At 38.8% G+C, this 23945-nt stretch overlaps 1 protein-coding gene across 1 annotated transcript in view; it reads left to right on the forward strand.

Annotated features, from left to right (window-relative positions):
- Positions 1–17486: 17486 nt before the first annotated feature.
- The window catches only part of LANCL3 (LanC like family member 3), a 97616-nt gene continuing 91157 nt past the window's right edge, over positions 17487–23945 (forward strand). Inside the window, exon 1 of the mRNA XM_012736662.2 lies at positions 17487–18299. Within this exon, the coding sequence (XP_012592116.1) occupies positions 17724–18299 (576 nt within the window). The 5' untranslated portion in view covers positions 17487–17723. The remainder of the gene's footprint in view (positions 18300–23945) is intronic.

Here is a 23945-nt window from a genome sequence, read left to right on the forward strand (position 1 = left end):
TGACCAAAATGTGGCCAATCAGATTGGTTCTAGAATGGGCATGTGACCAAAATTAGGCCAAGGAAAGTCAACATTGTGAAAGAAGCATTCCTTTTCTATTAGGATTGCTAAACTATAGAAAAAGCCTCCCTAAGATTGAATCCAACCTGGGGCAGGGAGAGAATGAGGAGGAGGAGGACAAGGTGGTGGAGTAGGAGGAGGAGGACGAGGAGGGAAAGAGAGAAAGGGAACCTTAACATCATTATTTTAGTATTAATACTTAGTTCAAGCCATGCCAGGATCTTTTGGTTGTGAGCCTGTAAGTTGCCTTTTAGAGGAATCCAGATTGAGATGGGTTCCTGCCTAATACAGAGGCATCTGAAGAATCCATTGAAATTACTGTGAGAATTTTCTGAGCAACAAAGATTTTAAAAATGCGAAGACAAGATGGGAGCAACTAACCAAATATGAATAGGAAGGAATAGCATAAAGCCCTGAGAATGGCATCAGGAGGCACAGAGAAGTTTAGAATTATTAAGTAAATGTGCAAAACAAGATACAATTCCATTTTTGTTATTTTCTGAGAGAGAAGATAAAAGAAGTTATAAGACTGTTGGTTGGGCAATAACAGTTGATAGAAGGAAAGTAAAACTATTCCATTTCTTTTATGCTTCTATTTTTTTTTTCATTGAGGAAAATTAATTTCAAAGGGAAAAGGTTAGAACAACAAAGATCAGGAGAAAATAGAAACTCTGGACAATTATAGAGATTGGAGGTTATATCAGTCTGAAAACAACTTTGGCTGATTTGAACAGAAAAATAATTTATTAAAAGAAAATTGGGTAGCTTGTAGAAACTCTGGGAAGGCTAGAGATCTAGACAGAGACTAAGGGCCAGGAACCTTAATCTATATCACCCCATAGAACAGCACATTAAGGACTTAGCTGTCACCATAGCTGTGCTATAGTTTGTGCCAGAACTACCTCAGTATTGGAAATTGCATGCTGCCACCAGGACCCTGTCTCTGCTGCCCTGGGAATTTGATCTTGATACAACCATACTTTCCACCCAAGGTGGCTCTCCATAGCCACAGATTTTGTGGATGGTTGATTTCAATTCAAAGTATCATTGTACTGACAAGTGCATCTGATTGGCAGAATGTAATCATGTACTCACATCCTAGCTGCAAGTGATGTTGGGAAAAATCTGAATGTGGCATTTTCAATTGTATAGTAGGAGGTAGGTTCTGCCCTTTACTAAAACTCAGAAAGTGGGAATTCCAAGAAATCATTGTCAAGACAAATGTTATGAAGCTTTCCCCTGTTTTCTTCTAGGAAGTTTTACAATTTCAGGTCTCACAGTTAAATCTTTTCTCCATTTTGAGTTATTTTTGTGGATGGTGTGTAAGACAAGGATTTGATTTCATTCTTTTGCATGTAGATATCCAGTTTTCCCAACACCATTTGTTGAAGAGATGATCCTTTCCCCATTGTGTATTCTTGGGAGTTGACCATATATATGTGGGTTTATTTCTGGGCTCTTTATTCTGTTCCATTGTTCTATATATCTGTCTTAATGCCAATGCCATACTATTTTGATTATTGTAGCTTTGTAATATATTTTGTTAGTCTTTGTCAAGAACAGAGAGAAAGAGTTTTCTTTCAAGGTTATTTTGTGTCCTTTGTGGTTCCATATGAAGTTTAGGATTTCTTTTTCTATTTCTGTAAAAAAAATCACAAGTGTTTTGATAAGGATTGCATTGGATCTATAGATTGTTTTGAGTAATATTGACATTTTAATAACATGTCTTCCAATCCATGAACATGCGATGTCTTTCCATTTATTTGTGTCTTCTTTAATTCCTTTCATCAATGTTATATGGGGGCCTTTGTCTATTTGCTATTGCTATAACAGAATACAGGAGGCTGGGTAATTTATAAAGGAAAGATGTTTATTTAGCTCACAATCCTGGAGAATGGGAAGTCCAAGATCAGGTGGTGCATCTGGTCAGCTTCTGGTGAGGGCCTCATATGTTATAACATGGCAGAGAAGCAGAAGGGAAAGCACATGCAAAGAAACAAAACACAAGAGGCCGCCTCGCTTTGTAACAACCCATTCTCACAGTAACTAATCCAATATCACAAGAGTGAGAAATCACTCCTGAAAGGCATTAATCCCTCTTAAGAACCTAAGCACCTCTTAAAGGCACCACCTCCCAACACCGTTACATTGACAACTAAACTTCAACTTGAGTTTTTGGGGTACGAACCATAGCTTATAGTTTTTAGTGTACAAGCCTTACACCTCTCTGGTTAAGTATTTGTGAGTATTTTATTCTTTTGGTGCCATTATAAATGAAATTGTTTTCTTAATTTCCTTTAGATGGTTCATTGTTAGTATATAGAAACATAACTAAATTTTATATATTAATTTTGTTTCCCATAACTTTATTGAGTTCATTTATTAGTCCTAACATCTTTGTGGTGTTTTTAGGGTTTTCTATATATAAAATCATGTCATTTGCAAATAGGGATAATTCAACCACTTCCTTTACAACCACTTCCTTTATTTCTTTTTCTTGCTTAATTGTTCTGATCAGTAGTTCCAGTACTATGTTGAATAGAGGTGACATGAGTGGGCATTCTTGCCTTCTTCCTGATCTTAAAGGAACAACTTTCAGTTTTTCATTATTGACTATGGTTGTAGCTGTGGGCTTTTCATAAACATCCTTTGTTATGCTGAGAAAATTTTCTTCTATTCTTTGTTAAATGTTTTTATCATGAAAAGGTATTAAATTTTGTTAATTTTTTTTCACATCTATTATGATGATTATATAATTTTTTTTATTTCAGAATATTATGGAGGTACAAACATTTTGGTTACATATAATATGCCTTAGCCTCACCCAAGCTAGGGCTACAAGTGTGCCCTTCCCCCATACAGTGTGCTCCACATCCATTTATTGTGAGTTTACCCACCACATCCAACCCCCTCCCACCTGACCAGTACCCAGTGAATATTACCATCATATGAGCACCTTAGTGTTGATCAGTTAGTACCAATTTGATGGTGAGTACATGTGGTGCTTGTTTTTTCATTCTTGTGATTCCTCACTTAGAAGGATGGGTTCAAGCTCTACCCAGGATAAAGTAAGAGGTGCTAGTTCACCATTGATTTTGTGGCTGAGTACTATTCCATGGTATACATATACCATATTTTATTAATCCACTCACGTATTGATGGGCAGTTGGATTGTTTCCACATCTTTGCAATTGTGAATTGTGCTGCCATAAATATTTGAGTGCAGATATCTTTATTATACAATGTCTTTTATTCCTTTGGGTAGATGCCTGATAGTGGGATTGCTGGATCAAATGGTATTTCTATTTGTAGCTCATTGAGATATCTCCAAATTACTTTCCACAGGTGTTGTACTAATTTGCAGTCCACCAGCAGTGTAAGAGTGTTCCAATCTTTTCACATCCACGCCAGCATTTGTTGTTTTGGAATTTTTGATAAAGGGCATTCTCACTGGAGTTAGGTGCTACCTCATTGTGGTTTTGATTTGCATTTCCCTAATGATTAACGATGTTGTGCGCTTTTTTATATGTTTGCAGGCCATTATTCTGTCTTATTTTGGAAAATTTTGGTTCATCTTCTTTGCCCATTTTTTGATGGGGTTGTTTGGTTTTTTTCTTGTTAATTTTCTTAAGTTCTATATAGATTCTTGTTATCAGCCCTTTATTGGATGTGTAGAAAGCAAATATATTCTCACATTCTGTAGGCTGTCTATTCGCTCTAATGATAGTTTCCTTGGCTGTGTAGAAGCTTTTTAATTTGGTCAGGTCCCATTTATTTATTTTTGTTGTTGCTGTGATTGCTTTGGGGTTCTTCTTCATAAATTCTTTGCCTAGGCCAATGACTATCAGAGTTTTTCCAACATTTTCATCTAGAATTGTTAAGGTTTCATGCCTTAGGTTTAAGTCTATTATCCATCATGAGTTGATTTTCGTGAGAAGTGAGAGGTGGGGATCCAGTTTCAATCTTCTGCATGTGGTTATCCAGTTTTCCCAGCACCATTTATTGAATAAGGATTATGTTCCCCAGTGTATGTTTTTGTCTGCTTTGTTGAAGATTAGACGACAATATGAGGATGGTTTTATATCTGGGTTCTCAGTCCTGTTCCAAAGGTCTATATCTCTGTTCTTGTGCCATTACCATGCTGTTTTGGTTACTATAGTCTTGTCATAAAGCTTGAAGTCTGGTAGACTGATGCCTCCTAATTTGTTCTTTTTGCTTAAGATTGCTTTAGCTATATGAGGTCTTCTCTGGTTCCATACAAAACATAAAATTATTTTTTCTAGCTGTGTAATGAATGATGATGGTATTTTTATAGGGATTACATTGATTCTGTAGATCGCTTTAGTAGTGTGGACATTTTAACAATATTTATTCTGCCAATCCATGAGCATGGTAAGGTTTTCCATCTGTTTACATCTTCTACAATTTTTCTCAGTGTTTCATAGTTCTTTCTATATAGATCTCTCACTTCCTTCATTAAATACATTCCTAAATATTTAATTTTCTTTGATGCTACTGTGAAAGGTGTTGCATCTTTGATTTGATTTTTGGCTTGACTGTTATTGGTGTATGTGAATGCCGCTGATTTGCATGCATTGATGTTATATCCTGAGACTTTACTGAATTCATTTATCAGTTCCAGGAGTCTCTTGGTTGAATCCTTGGGATTTTCTAGATATAATATCATATTGTCAGCAAAGTGTGAGACTTTGACCTCTTCTTCCCCCATTTGGACACCCTTAATTCCTGTTTCTTGTCTGACTGTTCTGGCAAGGACTTCTAGCACTATTTTGAATAGAAGTGGAGATAGTGGGCAACCTTGTCTGGTCCCAGTTCTAAGCAGGAATACTTTCAAGTTTTCTCTGTTCAGTATGATATTGGTTGTGGATTTATCATACATGGCTTTAATAATTTAAAGGTATGTCCCATCTGTGCCTATTTTGTTAAGAGTTTTTATCATAAAGGTATGCTGGATTTTGTCAAATGCTTTTTCTGCATCTATTGAGAAAATCAGATGGTCTTCGTTCTTGCTTTTTTAATGTGGTAAATTGCATTTATGGATTTGCATATGTTGAACTATTCTTGCATCTCTGGGATAAAGCCCACTTGGTCATGCATGATGAAGTACTTTTTTGATGTGCTGTTGGATTTGGTTTGCTAAGATTTTGTTGAGGATTTTTGCATCTATATTCATAAGGGATATTGGTGTGAAGTTTTCTGTTTTTGCTGTGTCCTTTCAATCATGTAATTTTTATCCTTTGTTCTGTTAATGTGGTTTATCACATTTATTGATTTGCATAAGTTGAGCTATCCTTACAACCAAGGGATAAATCCCACTTATTCATGGGGTTTGATCCTTTCAATGTGTTGAATTCAGTTTATTATTATTTTGTTGAGGATTTTGCATCTGTATCATTAAGAATATTAGTCTGCAGTTTTCTTTTTCTGTAGTATTTTTTTCAGACTTTGGTATCATGGTAATGTTGACCTCATAAAATGAGTTTGTATTTATTCCATATTTTTCAATTTTTTGGATGTTGTTTATGAAGATTGGCCTTAATTCCACTTTAGATGTTTGGTAGAATTACTCTGTGAAGCCATCTGGCCCAGGGTTTTATTTTATTTGAGATGTTTTTGATTACTTATTCAATCCCCTTACTGGTTATAGATCTGTTCATATTTTCTATTTTTTCATGATTCAGTCCTAGTAGATTATATATTTCTAGGAATTTATCCATTTCTTCTAGGTTTTCCAATCTGTTGGTGTGTAATTGTTTTCAATAGCCTCTTACAATCCTTTTTATTTCTGTGGCATCAGTTGAATGTCACCTCCTTAATTTCTGATTTTATTTATTTGAATAGTACCTCTTTTTTTTTCCCCTTACTTAGTCCAGTTAAAGGTTTGACCATTTTCTTGACCTTTTTAAATAACCAAATCTCCATTTTATTATTTTTTCTATTGTTTTTGTTCTGTTTCATGTATTCCTAATCTTTATTATTTCCTTTCTCCTGCTAACTTTGGGCTTAGTTTGTCCTTCTTTCTCTAGTTCTTTTAGGTGTAGAGGTAGGTTGTTTATTTAAGATATTTCTTCATTTTTAATGGAGATGTTTATCCCCATAAATTTCTCTCTTAGTACTGCTTTTACTGCATCCCATAACTTTTGGTATGTTGTGTTTTCATTTTATTTTTACCTTTTGCATGGAATATATTTTCATTTGCAACTTATGTGTATCTTTAAATATAAAGTGGATCTCTTGTAGACAACATATAGTTGGATCTTGTTTTTTTAGTATTGTGTATCCATTAACATATCTCATAGTTATAGTTATTGTTAAACTTTTGTCTTTTAAATTCCATTCAAGAATTTAAAGCAATTTGTGCACAGCCATTACAGTATTACAGTATTCTGTATTTATCTATATATTTACCTTTGTCAGAGAGCTTTATATTATTATATGCACTCATATTGCTGTTTGGCATTTTTCATTTCAATTTAAATGATTCCATTTAGCATGACTTGTAAGACAAATATAGTGAGGATAAAGTCCCTCAGCATTGGTTTATTTTGGAAAGCTTTATCTCTCATTCATTTATGAGGAACTGTTCTTCCAGTTATAGCATTTTGGTTGGCATTTTTTCCCCAGCACTTTGTACATATATCATCCTACTCCCTTCTGGCTTGCAAGGTTTCTGTTGAGAAACCCATTGAGTCTTATGGAGATTCACTTGTATTTAATAAATCATTTTTGTCTTGCTGCTTTCAAAATGCTCTCTTTGACTCTTGACAATTTGATTACAATGTGCCTCACATTGGATTTCTTTGGATTTATCTTATTTAGCATTTATTGGGCTTCTAGGATCTGGATGTCTATTTTCTTCCCTAGATTTGAAAAGTTTTGGGCCATTAATTTTTAAAATAAACTTTCTTCCATTTTCTCTCTCTCTTCTCCTTCTGTAGCTTCCATAATGCATATACTGGTCTGTTTGGTGGTTTCTCATAGATCTCTTAGGTTTTGTTCACTCTTTATTCTTTCTTTTCCCTCCTCTTACTGGATAATTTCAAATGACCTGTGTTCAAGTACACTGATTCTTTCTTCTGCTTAATCAAGTCTGATCTGTTATTGAACCCCTCAAGTAATGTTTTCATTTTAGTTATTACATTTTTCATCTCCAAAATTTCTTCTTGTTTCTTTTTAATTTTTTTTATCTCCTTGTTGAAATTCTCTTTCATGCATCATTTTTCCAAGCTCATTAAACATCTTCATGTCAGTTATTTTGAATTACTTTTCAGGTAATTTATATACCTTCATTTTTGGGGTTTAATTTCTGGAGTTTCATATTGTTCCTTTGATTGGGCCATTTTCCTCTATGTCTGTGCTTTCTGTAATTTTGTGTGAGTATCTGTGTATTTGAAAAAAGCAACCACCTCTCTCATTCTTAAAGGATTGGTTTTATACAGGGAAAGACCTTAACCAATAAGCCAGATTCTGGGGGACTCTCAAATCTTTTCTGTGAATATATCTTCTCTGGACATGTGTGTTTAGATGTCTAATTAGAGGAATTTGCCAGTTTCTTGTTTTCAAGAGCTTGTAATCTCTTTCTCCCTTTGTGTGTGTTTGCTTTACCAGGGATCATCTGAAGCAGAAGCATGCCATCCAGCTCATTTTTGTTCTTAGTGGAGCCCCAGGCATCTAGAGTATGCTGGGTCCTGTCAGCTCCCCACATTACGCTAGAAAGCCAGATGTTGACCACACACTCCACTCTTCTCTTTCCTCATGAGGAAGAGACAGCCAAGTTCTGTCATCCTCTGTCTGTTGTACCATGAGTCCTGTGTAGTAGAAGCTATGCTGTATAGCTCTTTTTTTCTTGTCGAGGTCACCAAGTTATTTAGAATGTGCCTACTCCTTTCAGTGCTCCCAGACAGGTGAGACAAAAGGCGTTCCCTCGGTCAGACCCCTGGAAAGTCAAAACAATGGACATAAATCCCAGTCCTTTCTTTCCCTATGTGACAACCAGGAACAAGGAGTTTCCTCCAAATCACATATACTGTATAGGGGAGAGGGACTGAGGGACTATAGCATGAGGATGCCACAGATTTTCCTAGAGACTTTGATGTGACTGGTTTTTCACTTGTCTGGGGTGCAGAAGGCCCTTAAATAGTTTCTGGATTTCTTACAGAGGGAATTGGTCCGTGTATTGTTCTCAAATCTGTGTTCCATGGGAGGAAGGATGGTTTAGGGCTTCTATTCTGTCATCTTGTATTGTCACTCTCTGTACCTTGGGCTTTTTTAATAGAAGAGAGAAATAAACTTCTATTGTGCTTACCATTTTTTTTTTGTATTTTTATTTTGGATGCAGTTAAATTTAATCCTAATGGATACAGAGAGATGCCTGCTTTGGATGGTAGATAATATTAGATGAGGCCTTAAAACTTTACAAATCTAGGAGTATATACATCCTAACCCGATCCAATGTATTTTTATTTTTCCAAATATTTTATGAAAAAGAGGAAGTTAAAAATAATGAGAATATATACAAATATTATTCCCAGGAAAGACAATATTGCTCTTGATTTATTTTTGTTTTTCCCATAGGAAGACAATGGCTCTCATGCTGCTTTGATTAATTAGGAAAAACAGAGGAGATGCCCAGGTATTAGCCCATTAGCCAGCTTCATACTTCATATCTCTCTTTAAGCTGGATAGTCTGCATTGGAAACCAGAGTCAGCTTATACTAAATAAATGGTCTCATTTTATTCATATTTAATCATTTGGGAAATTAAATAAAGCCATTAGAAGAAATAATAGACCTCAGATTTAAAAATAAATATTGAGACAAAATAAATATCTCCACTTTTCCATGACATTTATCTGGCATCAGGATCTTATTAGACTGTCATGATGTTCTATTCCATTGGCTTATCTCTGGGTTCCCTTTTTTAGAAGCCTTGATCTTTTGAATTCTTTTACACTTATTACTTATATGTGCTTACGTACTTATCTCCCCTGCATCACTAGTACTCTATGTCTGAATTTCAATTTTATATTTCTCATGGAAAACTCAAAACTCAAATGTGTATTGTTATTGATCAAAAAAGGGGGGGTTGAAAGTCCCTATCTGAATAAAAACCAATTCTACCGAGTAGTGGCTGCCTAGAAATTCAGTTATGTGGAAGTTCTAATTGTGAATTTCAAGTAAATATGAATAAGCCACCCACCTGCATGTCAAATAAAATATAATATTAATGATTTTCTCGAACATCTTAATTGAAGGAGAAAAATATAATTAGGGACTGAAGATACTCAGTGATTTTCTTTTTCAGCTAAGTTTGGCTAACATAACTGCTAGCCGATAATAAACAAAATTTCTCTTTAAGACTTTCCAGAGGCAGCTCAAATAACCAAAAATCCATAGACACCTTATGGTGTTTTTTTTTCAAAGGTTCTGAGAGCTTGATAAAATAAAAAGAAGCTATGAAATGCTCCCCTAAAATTTAAGAGATTGAAAACAACTGAGTCAAGAGTTCTCCTTCAGGTATTGCCTGCTTATCCTCTCTTTGCAGATCTGCTCACCCACATAGCTTTCTGTCACATGTTTTCACTTTCCTGCCTACTCTTACTGCTGCAGAAGCAGATATCCTTGAAAAAGATTAATTTTATTCTGTCTCATGCATCAGCAACAAAATTTGTCAACTTGAATCTTTATTACCGGTGATCACATAAAAGCTGAAAAACACAACATATTTTTTTCACCTTAGAATTTGAATTTGTCACATTAAAAAAATCCCTAGGTTTTTAAATGGAACATATTTGATTTAGGAATCATTGAGAAAGAATAAGCAAAACAAGCAATGAAAAAAGACACCTATGACTCTTTTCTAACGAGAAGCAATTTAGAATGAGGGGAAGACACAAGAAATTATGTGGTAAGCAGTCAGTGGTAAGCCACTTCTTGAAGCAACTACATGCAGAATAGTGATGATTTTGGATAAATGCTAACATTTATTCAGAGTTAGATACCAAAGTAAACCCTTCATAGTTATTTTCCTAGCCATTCTATGAGAAACATTCCACTATCATTACCAATTTACAAATGGGAGAACTGAGGCTTAGGGAGGTTAAATAACTTTACCAAGGTCGCACAGCTAGGTTTGGTGGAGCAGGAATTTGACATCAAGTCTCACTTCAATACCTCCACTCATTCATTGCTCAAAGAACTTATAGAAATTCTGTTCTGAATAATCTCCTTAAATATGACTTAAGCAACCATTCTAAAAGTTTTTCTTGCTTCCCTCCATGCCTACTTAGCTTCTCTATTCAAATCACAGCAAACTACTTCAAATTACCAAGAACCCGAATGAGTCCAGATATATTTATTTTGCAAGTGACCCCCATTTAAGCAAAAGAAGGAATGTAAGGAGCAAAAGAATTGAATGGTCCTTCAGGTAAAGTCAGGCGCAGACATTCTAACAATGCCATCAGATCACACTTTTTGTCATACATTTTTATTGCCCAGTTCTGCTTTCCACTGTGTGGGTTTATCCTCAGCATGCTTTCTCCTTGCACTCATAAGATGGCCACCAGTAGTTGCATGCCTAATCATTCTACGTTAACAATCCAAGTTTTTCCAATGGTTCTAGCCAAGGAAGCTCAGGATTGCTTTTCTTTAAGTGGGCCTGTGATATGTGCTCTCCTTTGGGGGCATGGGAGTGGTTTAGCTCCTTTTAAACTATATGTTCTGAATGGGGAATGATGGTTTCTCAAAAAAACTCAAGATATTGCTGATAGGAGAAGGGAATGGAAACAGTGTGGTCAAATTTCCTGATTCTGAAGTCTAACCACTTACGTTTCTTCATACTATTCCCTTATTAACTCATTTCCAAAGTTCACCTCCATCAACCTCCTTTAATCAGTCTTACTGAATCTTAATTTTATCTTCAGGCCATATATGTTGAAATTTTATTTTTATATATATATTATTTTTCTATCATAAGACTTTAAAGTCACACTGAAGTTTCAAAACTCAATTAGCCCCTGTCTCTCCCCTTGTGCCCCGTACTTATTCCACTGCCTGTATTCTATGGCTTGGTGGATAGCACCTCCATTGGCCCAATTTGCCAGAACAGAAACCAGCCATAATCTTTGACTTTTCTCCTCCCTTACTCCTGCATCCACTTGGTCATCAAGTCCCATAAATCCTGCCTTGTTTAAAATCTCTTGACTCCTTCCAAGTCTCTCCATCCTTTCTTCTACCAACCAAGTTTAGATTTCCTCATTTCTTGATTATTTTACTTACCATCCTGACACATTTTCCTCCTTTCCAATATCCTCCAATTTTCCAGAGGGCTGATCTTTCTAAAGCACAGATATGATCCTATGACTCTCCTTTTTACAACCATTCAGTGATTCCCTCTTGTATGATTGCCATCAGCCTCAGTTTCTTCGTTGTTAAAGGAAAGGCTTAAGGAGATGATCTCTTGGATCCTTTTAGCTCCATGATTCTGGAAATAAACAAAAGTGGTTAGCTGTGTTTGATCAGCTGGTAATAGATATTTCTACCTTTTAGATTATGGGCTGAGATCCAGTTTCTTTCTGAATGTCTCTCCTTATTGTATTTCATGGAACTGTTGAATCAAGCCATGTGTAGGAGTCATTTCATATTGAGAACAGCTGGCAAAGTATTAGCATAGGCATTCCAGAGACATAATCAATATCAGTTATTTGGGACATATTTCCGTTTTAACTACCACCTCTCGCATTCATGCAAATGTCTAGAAATTGACTGCATCAGAGAATAAATTCTACTTTATATTTTTGACATTAGAATTTCTTATGACAAAGAGAACCGCAGGTATAGAAGTGAAAATATTGGTTTACCATAAGACAAACAGATGTGTTAATGCATTATTATTACTAGTTTATTATTAGGTTATTTAACAGCTGTTGATCTATACCACAATAGGGATTCATAATCATTCTTTTCCTCCTAACATCCTGACTGCTAGGGAAAACCTTAGAAAAGACTACTTGTAGAAAGCCGTTAAAATTTTCTAGTTAAGGAATTTACTCTACCTAATGGAATGTCTACATCCCTACTTGCCAATTTAATGTACCTTACACAGATTCATCATTTTAGAATAGAGGAATACCTATGTTAGTGCCTCATACAGCAAATGTTTTATTATAGTGCATTCAAATCACTCATCCACATACACACATTTTAGTGCCCAAAGGCATAATTGACATACATTTTTTCTCATATCTGGTAAGCTAGGGTGTGCACTATGACTTGATCTTGGCCAATGTGACCAATCAAACTGGGCTGCCCCTTCTTTAGGTAGAGTGGTAAGTACCACTTTGCTTGTGTATTGCAGGTAGCTTCTAATTCTGGCATTACATTGTGTACTGGTGATCAAGACTAACCTATAGTGGCTAACAAAATGCTCAAAATTGATAATACTGTGGGTAGAGAAAAAGATGCAAGAATCAAATCCTATGTTTAAAATTAACATTTTTTTATGGCCGCTTTTGGCAGATGAGTACAATCAAGAAACAGACAAACAAAGCTCAGCCATTGACCAGTAGAAGATTTTGACATTATGAAGGGTATCACAGACATCAATAAATACGTATTGAGCACATATTGTGTGTCAGGCGTTGATCTAGATAGACGCTGGGGATATAGCAGGAAACCAACAGACAAAAATTCCTATTCTCATGGGGATTACATTCGAGTAGAGGGAGATAGATGAGAAACAAAATAAATAAGTAAAATATATAGCTGTTAGACACTAATGGCTGGGGAATAGGTTATAATTTAAAATAATAAGTTGGGGAAAATTTCACTGAAAGAGAGGTGAAGGGGCTTGAGGATACCTTTTCAAGAGTATTTAGGAGAGAAAACTGCAAGGGAAACTCCAAGTTATGCCTATCAGCAGTGTGTTTGAGGAATATCAAGGCAGCCAGCATGGCTAGAGCTGAAGGAGCAAGGGGAAGAGGAATAGGAGGAGAGGTCACACAAGTCATGAGGGCAAGGTGGCAGCGGACCTTGGAAGCCATCCTATGGACTCTGGGTTTTCCATTGAGGGACATATGAAACAGTGACATCAGTCATAAGATGGGATCTGACTTATATCACCCTGGCTGCTGTTTTGAGAAGAGCTTACAGGGGAGAAAGAACAGAAGCAGGGAGAAGCCTCCAATTAGGTTGTTAATCTAATAAATCAGGGATAAGTCTCCGCAGAGGATATGCTGCAAAGACTGGATGGATGTAGCACTGTTCAATGATCACAACCATTTCCAGGATGTATCCTTTGTGCAAAACTTTGGAAAACTTTCTGAAAGAATTTTTAAGATGGTTTATTCCATAAAATGTATTAAACCTTAAGTGGTGAGGCTTGACAGTTATACAATTACTGACTTTTTTTTTCATATTCACCCTTAGATAGCAAATTATCAGTATAATTTGCATAAGAGGAACCCTTTGATTTTTAATACTCTTTTTCCTGGATAGTTTTGCATAATTTTTATGTGATTTCCTTGATGAACCCACTAAAACTCTTTTGCATCCATAGTTTTGCATAATCTGCATAATAAGGACATACTGAGGAAGAACTGGGAACTGGGCAATTCAGCAAGATCACAGAAACATGTGTTGAGAGCTGCTTGTCAGCAAATGTGCTAGAAATTCTGACTATCAGGACAAATCTTGCAGATAAGGGTAAAATAAACAGCTTTGGTAAGGTTTTTTTTATAGACTGCATATTTCTTGTAGGGTTATCAGTACTTGTAAAGAATCCAATTAGAGTTATTATTTTGGAACATAACTTTCTGGGTACCTGCATACTTCTCTGTCTTCCAGATTTCTCTGAAATATTCCTCTTCCCAACTGCTCATTGCCCCATTGAATAGACACTATTGATTAGAGGGAACTTCTGTAGCATTGGACAATTGGAAGCTAGCAAGATATTCCAGTCACCTGGCTTCATAACAAATTATTGTAAAATTTAGAGGCTGAAAACAACCATTTTATTTTGCTCATAATTTTGTGGATCAGGAATTCTGGCAGGGTTTGAGGTGGTGGTTCTCATTTGGACCTGCAGTCATCTGAAGGCTTGACTGGACTGGATACTCAACGTGGCTTACTCACATAGCTGTTAGTTGATGCTGTCATCTGGTCTGTAAACCCAGGTACCTATAAGGGGTCTCTTCATGTTGTTTTGGCTTCCTCACAATATGGCAGCCTCATGGTAATCAGATTCATGCAAGATAGCTCAAGGCTCCAAATGTGAGTGCTCCTGTACGTAAGAGGGAAACTGCATTACCTTTTATAATTTAGCCTTGAATGTCATACAGTGCCATTTATATTATATTCTATTGGTTACAAGTAAGTCACAAGATTCAAGAGGAGGTGACGTACTTATGTCCTGATGAGAGGAATGTCAAGATAACATTTACTGTAGAGGAACATGTGGCATAGGAGATATTGTTGTAGCCATATTTGGAAAATATAATCTGTCACACAGGGTTAGTTAATAAAAATAAAATGTATGAAATCATGCAAGGTAAAGTATGGAGGTCACAAGATCTTGTGAAGAAACAAAGTAAAGAGGCAGAAACTTCAGAATGTTTGCATTCTTGTGCTAAGAAGAGCAAAAGGATCCGAGAATACAGTAGAGGTTTATACAAGTCAGGTTAAAGTTTCAACAAAGGCCTTGCTCTGTATTCTGAACTCCAGGGTACCTTAAGAATGGCAGTCTCATGGTAATTCACTCATCATTTCATAAACTTTTAGTGAGTACCTCTTACATGTAGTAGCAGAATAGTCAGGGACTATTCTAGGCTTTTGGTGTGTATCAGTAAATAAATGCAACAAAAAGCCCTAAGTAGAGCAATGATATTAAAATAAATAACACTGCTTGCAAATTAAGTAAATGACAATTAGAAGTGGGGCTTCATGTAGTCCAAATAGCTTGCTTCACCCTGGAGGATGTTCTGGGTTGAAATTTTGCCAGGTGATTATGTGGCAAAGTGGTGAAGTCTTTGGGAAAAAATTTTGCAAGTAAAAGGGTTAATCTGTCTTATCAGTTCAAGAGGGCTTCTGGACATTGTTAACCTCCTTCTACAAAATCATGAGGTTTTGTATCCATCTTGTGACCCTTGCCCTATTGTTTTGGCATCACTGTCCAAAAGAAATCTCTAAGAACCCCAATACTTTACCTTTCCCTGTATCCACACTCTGTGTCATGTAACTTTAAAGTTCCATGAAGACTCCTTATATTTCCTCATGTGATTTACCAATAGAATAAGGCAGAAAAGAGCCTGTTCTGAGATTAGACCCTAAGAAGTCTCGCATGTTTCTACTTTTGCTTTAGCCCCTTTGCCATTGCCCTGCAAGCATGCTGGAGTTGGCCTGCTAAAGGATGAGAGACATGTGGACCAGACTACAGTCATCTCAGTCTCTCAAGCACGACCCAGCCCACCTCCAGACACATGAATGAGCCCAGCCAAGACCCCAGATGCCTGAACAACAAACTGATTGTTATATGCTACAAGATTTTGTGGCTGCTTGTTAGACAGCATTTTTGGGCAATAGTGAGATGACGCAACTGGACAAAAGCAAAGCTCCTCCTGGAGACATGCTTACATATAGTTCTATTTTGAACCCAGTCAGCACAGGTCGCTGTCATTGCTGCTGGTGCTACTCTGGGCTGGGGTGTGTGGAAGGATGATCAGAGTCAGAATTAACAGAGTTGCCTCTAAATTCACAACAAGGTGAATCTTCACGAAGTGTGGAAGAATGAAGTGGAATAAGGCTTTATTTTGCCTGTGAAGGCTTGTATTTTATGTTGCCTTGTTGAAGGGAACAAAAATCACTTCTAATACCTATTATGATTGAGAGATGAGGAAGGAAGAACCCTCAAGGAGAAACTAAACATTCCTGTAGCTTCTTTGATGCCATTCCTTGAATATAACAGATGCCCTGCCTAAAAGTGGACTTAGCTTTATTATTATTATTGTTAAAAATAAACCTGTTTTGGCAGCATTATAGGAGGATGATGGCCATACTATCCTTGAACTATGTGGATGTGTCAGTCCTGGCAATAATCTTGGCAAACTGAGGTTCTTTCCCAGACTACATCAAGCAAGGGTGGAGGGGCAGGCTATTTAATCTTTGCTTCAAAATCATTGTGATGATTAACACTTTTGAGGAAAAAAATGCCTCAAAACAAAAGCTGGCCTTCCAAGTAAGTGGAGTAGTTGCTCTCCCTGCAAAGTGTCAGAAAGTGTTCTATGAGTCACTTATTCTTTTGCATCTTGCACAGGTCCTATCAAAATGCTAATACCCCTGGGAGAAGTGACCTCTTTAGCCTTCAAGAGTCAACACTTTGGGAAAGGCAGAATTATTCTTAAACAGCTGGGCACAAGAAAGGCAACTAGCTTGTGTAATTGTTCATTTTCTGTCTTTCCCACTGAACTGTATGCTCCAAGAGGTCTAGGACCATGTCTGTGTTATTCATCCATCTATTTCAAGGTTCCAGGACCCACAGGAGACCCTCGATTATGACTGTGGGAAAAAAGCAGAAGGGAACAAACATGGGAAGGAAAGAAGGAAACAAAGGACACTCGGGAAAAAGTTTAAAAGCCTAATTAAATTCTCACAGAGCGTTTATTCTTATATTAACTAGTTAATGACCACAAGATATTTATTGAGCTCTTACTATGCACTCATGAGGGAGGGGAGTCCTTCTTCCTTGCCTTAATTTGGTGTGGTTCTTTAAGCTTTACTCCAGTATACTCTGAGATAAACACGACAGCCAAAGCCCATAAAAAGTTTCCGTAGGGAGCATTTCACTGTTTTAATGCACGAAATATGACGTCCTCGAACCCCCCAACCTTTGGAATTGAAACAGAATGAAAACTCCAAAGTGACCAAGATGAGAAACAAGCTTCAAAGAGGGCTCCCAGTTTCTCCCTGGTATTCTAGTCTAGTTCAGTGGCTTCTCAAACTTTAATGTGCATGTGAATCACTTGGGGCTCTTGCTAAATATTCAGATTTTGATTTAATAGGTCTGGGGCAAAGCCTGAAATGTTGCGTTTTTAATGTGTTCCCCGGCAATGCTGATGCTCCTAACCCAAGGATCACGCTGAATATACAAGGGACTCGAGGTCGTCACCTCCACCACCAGGTGTGTGTATGCTGAGTCTCAGCGTTCCAGATCAGTGTCCCGCACGTCCCCTGCCTTCCGCCGAGAGGGGAGGAGCTGAGGGCGGAGCGGGAGGAGTGGCGCGGGCCCCGCGTGGGTCCTGCCAGAGATCACCTCGGCCCCTTGGAGAGGCGGTCGAGCTGCGGCGGCGCAGGAGGGGGCGGGTTCGGTGAGGGCGCGGCCTCTGAGAGGGGGGCGCACGACGCGCATCCCTTGTGCTCGCCTGGGCCACTCGGGAACCTCGCGGCAGCCCGGTGCCCCACTTGGCCATCCGCTCCGTGCTTTCTCCTCGCGCCCGCCTCCTCTTGTCACCTCCCGTCTCACCCTTCTCGCTCCATCCCCGCCGCATACACCGCCATCTGAGTGCCTCAGAGAGCCGGGGAAGTGGTGCGCGGGACTGCAGGGCGCGACCTCAAGCGGTCCCCAGCTCGGCATTAGGGGGCAAGGGCAACAGCATGGACACCAAGCGCTGCTTCGCTAACCGCTTCGATGACTACCAGGGCAGCCTGCTGGCGGGCCAGTGCGAGGAGGCGGCGGTGGCGCCCTTGGTCACCGCCACCATCGAGCGCATCCTCCAGGAGCTGCCCCCGCTCGGGGGTGGCGCTGAGGCGCGGGGGGCGACAGCCGGGACCAGCGGCTGCCAGGGGGGGCTGTATGGCGGCGTGGCCGGGGTGGCCTACATGCTTTACCACGTCTCGCAGAGCCCGCTCTTCACTGCAGCCCGAGAGCGCTACCTGCGCTCGGCCAAGCGCCTCATCGACGCGTGCGCCCGCGCCGAGGAGTGGGGCGAGCCGGACGCGGACACCCGGGCCGCCTTCCTGCTGGGGGGCGCGGGCGTGTACGCCGTGGCCACTCTCGTGTACCACGCCCTGGGCCGGTCCGACTACGTGCAGCCGCTGGGCAAGTTCCGGGCTCTGTGCGCCGTCTGCGCACCGGTCTCCTTCCTGGAGTGCGGATCCGACGAGCTGTTCGTGGGCCGCGCGGGTTACCTGTGTGCAGCGCTGGTGCTCAAGCAGAAGCTCGCCCAGGAGGTAAGATGCGGCCCGGCCGCGGGAGGGCGCCCGCCGCCTGCCCGGCCCTGCCCAGCCGCCCTTCCCCAACTCCCTGGCTCCAGCAGCTTTGCCGGGTTGTTCTTCTCCATCTCTTTGTTAGTTACTCTTTGTCTAGCGCTCTCATTTCTTCAGTCTCTTGAGGTTTATCTCCTGCTTCTTTTGTCAGTCTTCTTCCTCTCTTTTTTAGTATCTCATTTGTTGGGCCTCGGTGTCTTTACGCTTTGTTCGTATTTTACGCTGAATTTGGCATCACCCCAGATGCCTCTTTGCCCAGTAGCTTTCTGGTGGCCCTTTCAAGTCAGATAAAAACTTCAGAAACAGGAGAGATTTCCTTTCTTTTGACCTTGCTGTCAAAAGCTGAGGCACCCTTGAATTGTTAGAGTACTAGAAAAGTAATGGGACTTTTGGGGGCTGGTGTGGAGTTAAGTTGCTTCTGAACCCCCAAGTCTGTAACCAAAAATAACTGCCCAGCTGCTGGTCTGATTTGTTTACTGTGTCGCTTACTATTTCTGTTCATCCCATGGCTCTTGTTAAATGCATATCTTATGGGACTGTCGCCTTTTTAAAGTCATAAATGTAGACGGATATGTACCCCGTTGTGATCGAATGTGCATTTTTTTCATTTTAAAATGTGTACTTAGGATGATCAAGACCACATACAGCTTTCTTGACAAGGTAGCTTTTCTTGATGAATAGCTTTTCAGAGGCTCCTTGAAGTACATTGGTTTTCAAAACTGTATACGTTTTTTTTTTTTTTTTCTGGATTCACTTTGAATACAGCATGTGTATATTAGAAGAGAATGGCCAGTTCCTGTGGAGTAGGGGAAAAAAAAAAAGAAAACTCTGAAGGATCATAGTAACTAGAACTGAAAGGGAGGCACTTTCATTCATAATCCACTGCAGCCAAATGTTGTTCTAGGGAGGAAGTGACACATTTAACTTGGCCTTATTTGGGTGAGAAAGGCTTTTGAAAAAAATTAAAGGTATATAGAGTGTTTTAAAAGAGTAATTAACCTAGATAACCTCTACAGAGGCAGATTTGATATTTTTTTAATTTATAGCAGGTGAGGTTGATTCAAGAAAGAAAAAAAGATTACTAAAGAATGTACACTGTGCTATCTGGGCAGCAAAGGTCTGTGTGACAAAAGTTGTCTTGAAATAGTTCACTCTGCTTCTGAGTCACTGTTATATGCTAGCAGTTTCCCAAGGGCCCTTCCTGTTGTATAAAACCTTTTAGGAGGCCACAGAGATATTTACATATCATTTGCATTACATTTGCATCTGCTTCCCAGACCTCACAGTCTGGTGGTAGGCAATTTTCAAATGTGTTTTTTTTTCCCCAGTCGTTTTCCTGAAGCCTGCCTCTCTTCCCCTTTTCATGCCTTGGAGTCTTTTCTCCAGAATGGAATGGCAAAGAGTGGGAGACCCACCAGGTCGGTCACACAGGTGGAAGCAGACCAGAAGAACTCTTTGCCTAAAAAACGGTGGTTCAGGGCCAGTATGCAACGCTGATCCACAAAGACATTTATTAAGACCTTTCTTCTGTCCTGCCAAACCAGATCTGTCTTTTTGTACTAATCAAGTTGAGGTGCTTTGACCCCTCTGCTCCCAGGAGATAGAACAAGATTCAAGGTGAAAAAGGGGGGGGGGGAGGAAACGCAGCTCTTAACCTGAGCAAACCAGCTGATCCCAGTGTCAGCCTCAGCTACAACGATCAAAAGGCTTCAAAGGTATAGGGCAGGGGTTAAGCACACCAAGCTGGAGGCCCTTTGAGGGGAAAGTATAAATCATACACCATTCCCACCCCAAGTCCTAGCTAGCTCATGGCTTTGCCCTCAGGAGATGATCCATAAACCTTGATTAAATTGAATTGTCAATTTGTGTCATTTCTCTATAAATTGTGTCATTATGTCCTGGGTTTCTTTTCCTCCAATGTCATTTATATTCACATTTCCCTGGCAGTTCCCTCAGTTATCACTCTAGTTGAGATCCTCCCCATACTACTTGGCACATCTTTGGCACCTAATAAATTGTTGAATGAATGAATCATCATATACTGGGACTTGTGCAATGTACTCTGAACTAGATTCTCCCACTCAAACCATTTCATATACCTCTAAGAAACCAATCTTTTTAAAAATCACTTTTCCTTATGCCTGCTCAGCATCCTGCAATGGCTCCCTATTACCTTTTCTCCAGTGGCTTCTCTTCTCACAATTAAAGCTACGATACTTAAAATAGCCAACATGGCCCCACATGATCTAGCCTCCTGTGTACCTACTTTCCACTTCTTGCTCACTCTTCTTCAACCACACCGGCCTTTTTGCTGTTTTAGGCACTCTCCTGTTTCAGGGTGTTTGTACTTGCTGTTCTCTCTACTTGGAACACTTCTCCTAGATATTTTTATAGCTAGCTCCCTGACCTTGTACAAGTCTTTACCTCCTCAATGAAGCCTTTCCTATATACCCTATTTAAAATTACAATCCCACACCCTCACTAATCCCCCCTTTCCTAATTTTACTTAAATTGAACACATTTATGTCTTTACCAATTATTAATAGAATGTAACGTCCGTAAGGGTAGAGATTTTTTGTTTTGCTGCTGTATCCCCAGCATCAAGATAGCACCTGGTACATATTTAGGTACCCAACTTTTCTTTTTCTGGTTTTGGTGCAAGTATAGTCTACTATATGGCTTGCTTTATCACTCACTTTTAATGGTGTCCCATTTGTCAATACTTTCCTTTATGGTGTCATATTTAAAGAGATCCTTTCCTACTGCCAAAGTCTTAGTTAATATTTGTTGAATGAATGAATGAATTATAGTTTCTTACAAATTTTTCCTCAAATTAAAGCTCAACCAATAGACCAATGCCTCTTAAACTTTAATGTGCATGGGAATCACCTGCAGATCTTGTTAATAAAAGTCAGATTCTGATTCAAGCTTGGGATGGGGCCTGAGATTCTGCATTTCTAACATGTTCCCGGATGGTGGCGATGTTTTTGGTCCATGGCCCATGCTTTGAATAGCTGGACCATATAATACTGCATAGATTTTGGCATTATACCAGACACCTCTATTAAGACATGCTGTAAGATACCATTCCATGAGGCTTAATATATTTATTTATAAGGCTGCTGTTTAGAATGCTGATTACTATATCCTACAATGCTTTCATTATCAGGACCCACAAGAAGAATTTCTCGCAGGATACAGAAATAGAAATAATTGTGCTTCTACTGGCAATTGATTGAATTTTTTATTCTTCAAAATATGTCATGATGTCATGTAACTGATGGTGTTTCTCACTTTGTGTTAGCTAGTTGGAAGTGTATGGCCAGAATTGTGGTCCACACAAGCTAGCATACAATGCATTATCACATGTATTTCTGTATACCAGCATTTACCGCTGGGTGTATCTGATTTGTTCCTTCCTTTGTTGATCCTTTTCTGGATTTTTTCACTTCCATTTGATTTTATTGTTTGTATTTATGTTTACGAGACTCTGAGATGAAAAAATATGTATGTGCATGTGGAGAGAGACATATACAAGCAGACAGACAGAAACACCCTATCCTAATAATGTATTTTTATTTAACTTGACCCTTCTGTTAATACTCAAGGGAGTAGCTTTGAGGATTTCTTAGGCAGATATCTTTGAGCAATGAGCCACTGAAGAACACAGAAATGATGCCATATAATCTTGGATTGGGTCTATTTGCTTTTCATTGATGGGTGGAAATGTATCAGGGAATGGTGGAGGGATTAGGGGGTGGCATAGGATCACAGTTAAAATAACTTTGCCACTGAGTGATCATGGACAGATAATTTAACATCTTTGAGCCTGAATTTCCTCACTTTAAAATGGATTAATAAGAGCCTCCTCATTGACTTATTCTGCCATTCATTCATTCATTCATTCATTCAGTGAATGAAAGGTTTCTACGTTGTGCCAGGCACCTTAATAGGTGTTGGGATTTAGTAGTGAACAAAAAATAGTATAATTCTGTTGTATTTAATAATAAGTGCTTTAAAGGACATAATCAGGAACTAACTTGGGGCAGTTGTGAAGGGGTGGGCTACTGTTTGGGATAGGTTGGTAGGAAGGCTTCTCTGTGGAGGCAATGTCCTGGTTCATCACTAGAGCATGAGAATGAAGTGGCTGCTCTAAGAGCAGGAATTACAGGCAGAGGGCAAGAACCTATGAGGTGGGAAATGGCTTGGAGATTTCAAAGAAATGGAAGGAGGCCAGCATGGCTGGAGCAGAGAGAGCAAGGGATAGAGACGTTCAAACCATAGAAGGAGATGTAAGCAGGGTAAAATCAGATTCTTCAGGGCCAGGTCAGTCAAAGTTAGGAGTCTACATTTGTTTCATGTTTAAACAAGGGAATAACTTGATCTTAGTTATCATGTAAAAATATCACCCTGGTTTTCTGTATGGAGAGTGGATTGACAGTATTAAGAATGATCACAAGGGAGACTGATTATGGGGGATCCAAACCCATTTTGTGCCAAGGACTCCTTTGTTAGTCTGGTGAAACCTACAGGACCTCTTCTTAGAATAACATTTTAAATACACAAAATAAAATACAGGGAATTACAAAAGAAGTCAATTATATTGCAATTCAATTACCAAAACATTTTTAAAATGTATACTGCAGTAGCATGTGTGCTTCTTTATTAATACATTAAATAACAAGATTTTGCAGCAGGACTAATGATTATGTACTATTGAAACCGTGATGAGGGTCAATGATATTTTGAGATATCTTCAACAACTGCAGTGTGATATTCATATATCCGTTGTTTCTATAGGTGATAAAGTCACAAGTACTACTGGGGGGTTTGTGGTTTACATTTGTAATGAAAAGAAACATTAAATTGTTTACATAAAGTAGAAAACATATAGATATGATTTTATTTTCCCGGCCAAAGCAGACTGGTCTGGAAATTGCTGTGATGACTAATCCTAGATAAAGTACCTAGCATAGTGCTTGACACATAGTAAGTACCTGCTTAATGGAATCACTCTTAGCCCTTTTTTGCTACTGCTAATAGAAAACCCAAGGTAATTATAAACATCAGATAGAAAATGATAGTCAGTGCAAAATATCTTTCTTCTTGTTGAGATTTGAAAAAAAAAACTATTGCAAAGTTGTTAATTGGATCCTCAACTCAATTCTAAGGCAGGTGGTTGACAGCTGTATAAGTAGGGATTTTTTAGCTGCAAATAACAGCATGTCCAATAAAAAGTAATCTAAATAATGAGAACATTTATTACCTCACCTAACAAGGAGTAGAGAGCTAAGCTATTCCAGGATTGGTAAAGCAGCTCAGGAGAGTTATCCAAATCCGAGCCCTTTCCAGCTGTTTTCTCTGCTATTCTCAGTGGGTGAGCTGTACCACCCTTCAGTGTTGCAAGATGGCTGCTGCTATCCTTTTCCCATATAACTAAAGTAGAAAGGGGAGGTCTGAGGCTTTTTTTTTCTTGCATTATTCTTTAAATCATGTAGAACATTCCATCTTAGAAGAATTTTCCTTCTGACTCATTGCCCAGCACTTGGTCACTGGTCAGTTCTAGTTTCAGGGGAAGCTGTGAAGGCTAGTGTTTTCATTTTTAGCCTC

Source organism: Microcebus murinus, chromosome X (assembly GCF_040939455.1).
Source record: "Microcebus murinus isolate Inina chromosome X, M.murinus_Inina_mat1.0, whole genome shotgun sequence".
NCBI lineage: Eukaryota > Metazoa > Chordata > Mammalia > Primates > Cheirogaleidae > Microcebus > Microcebus murinus.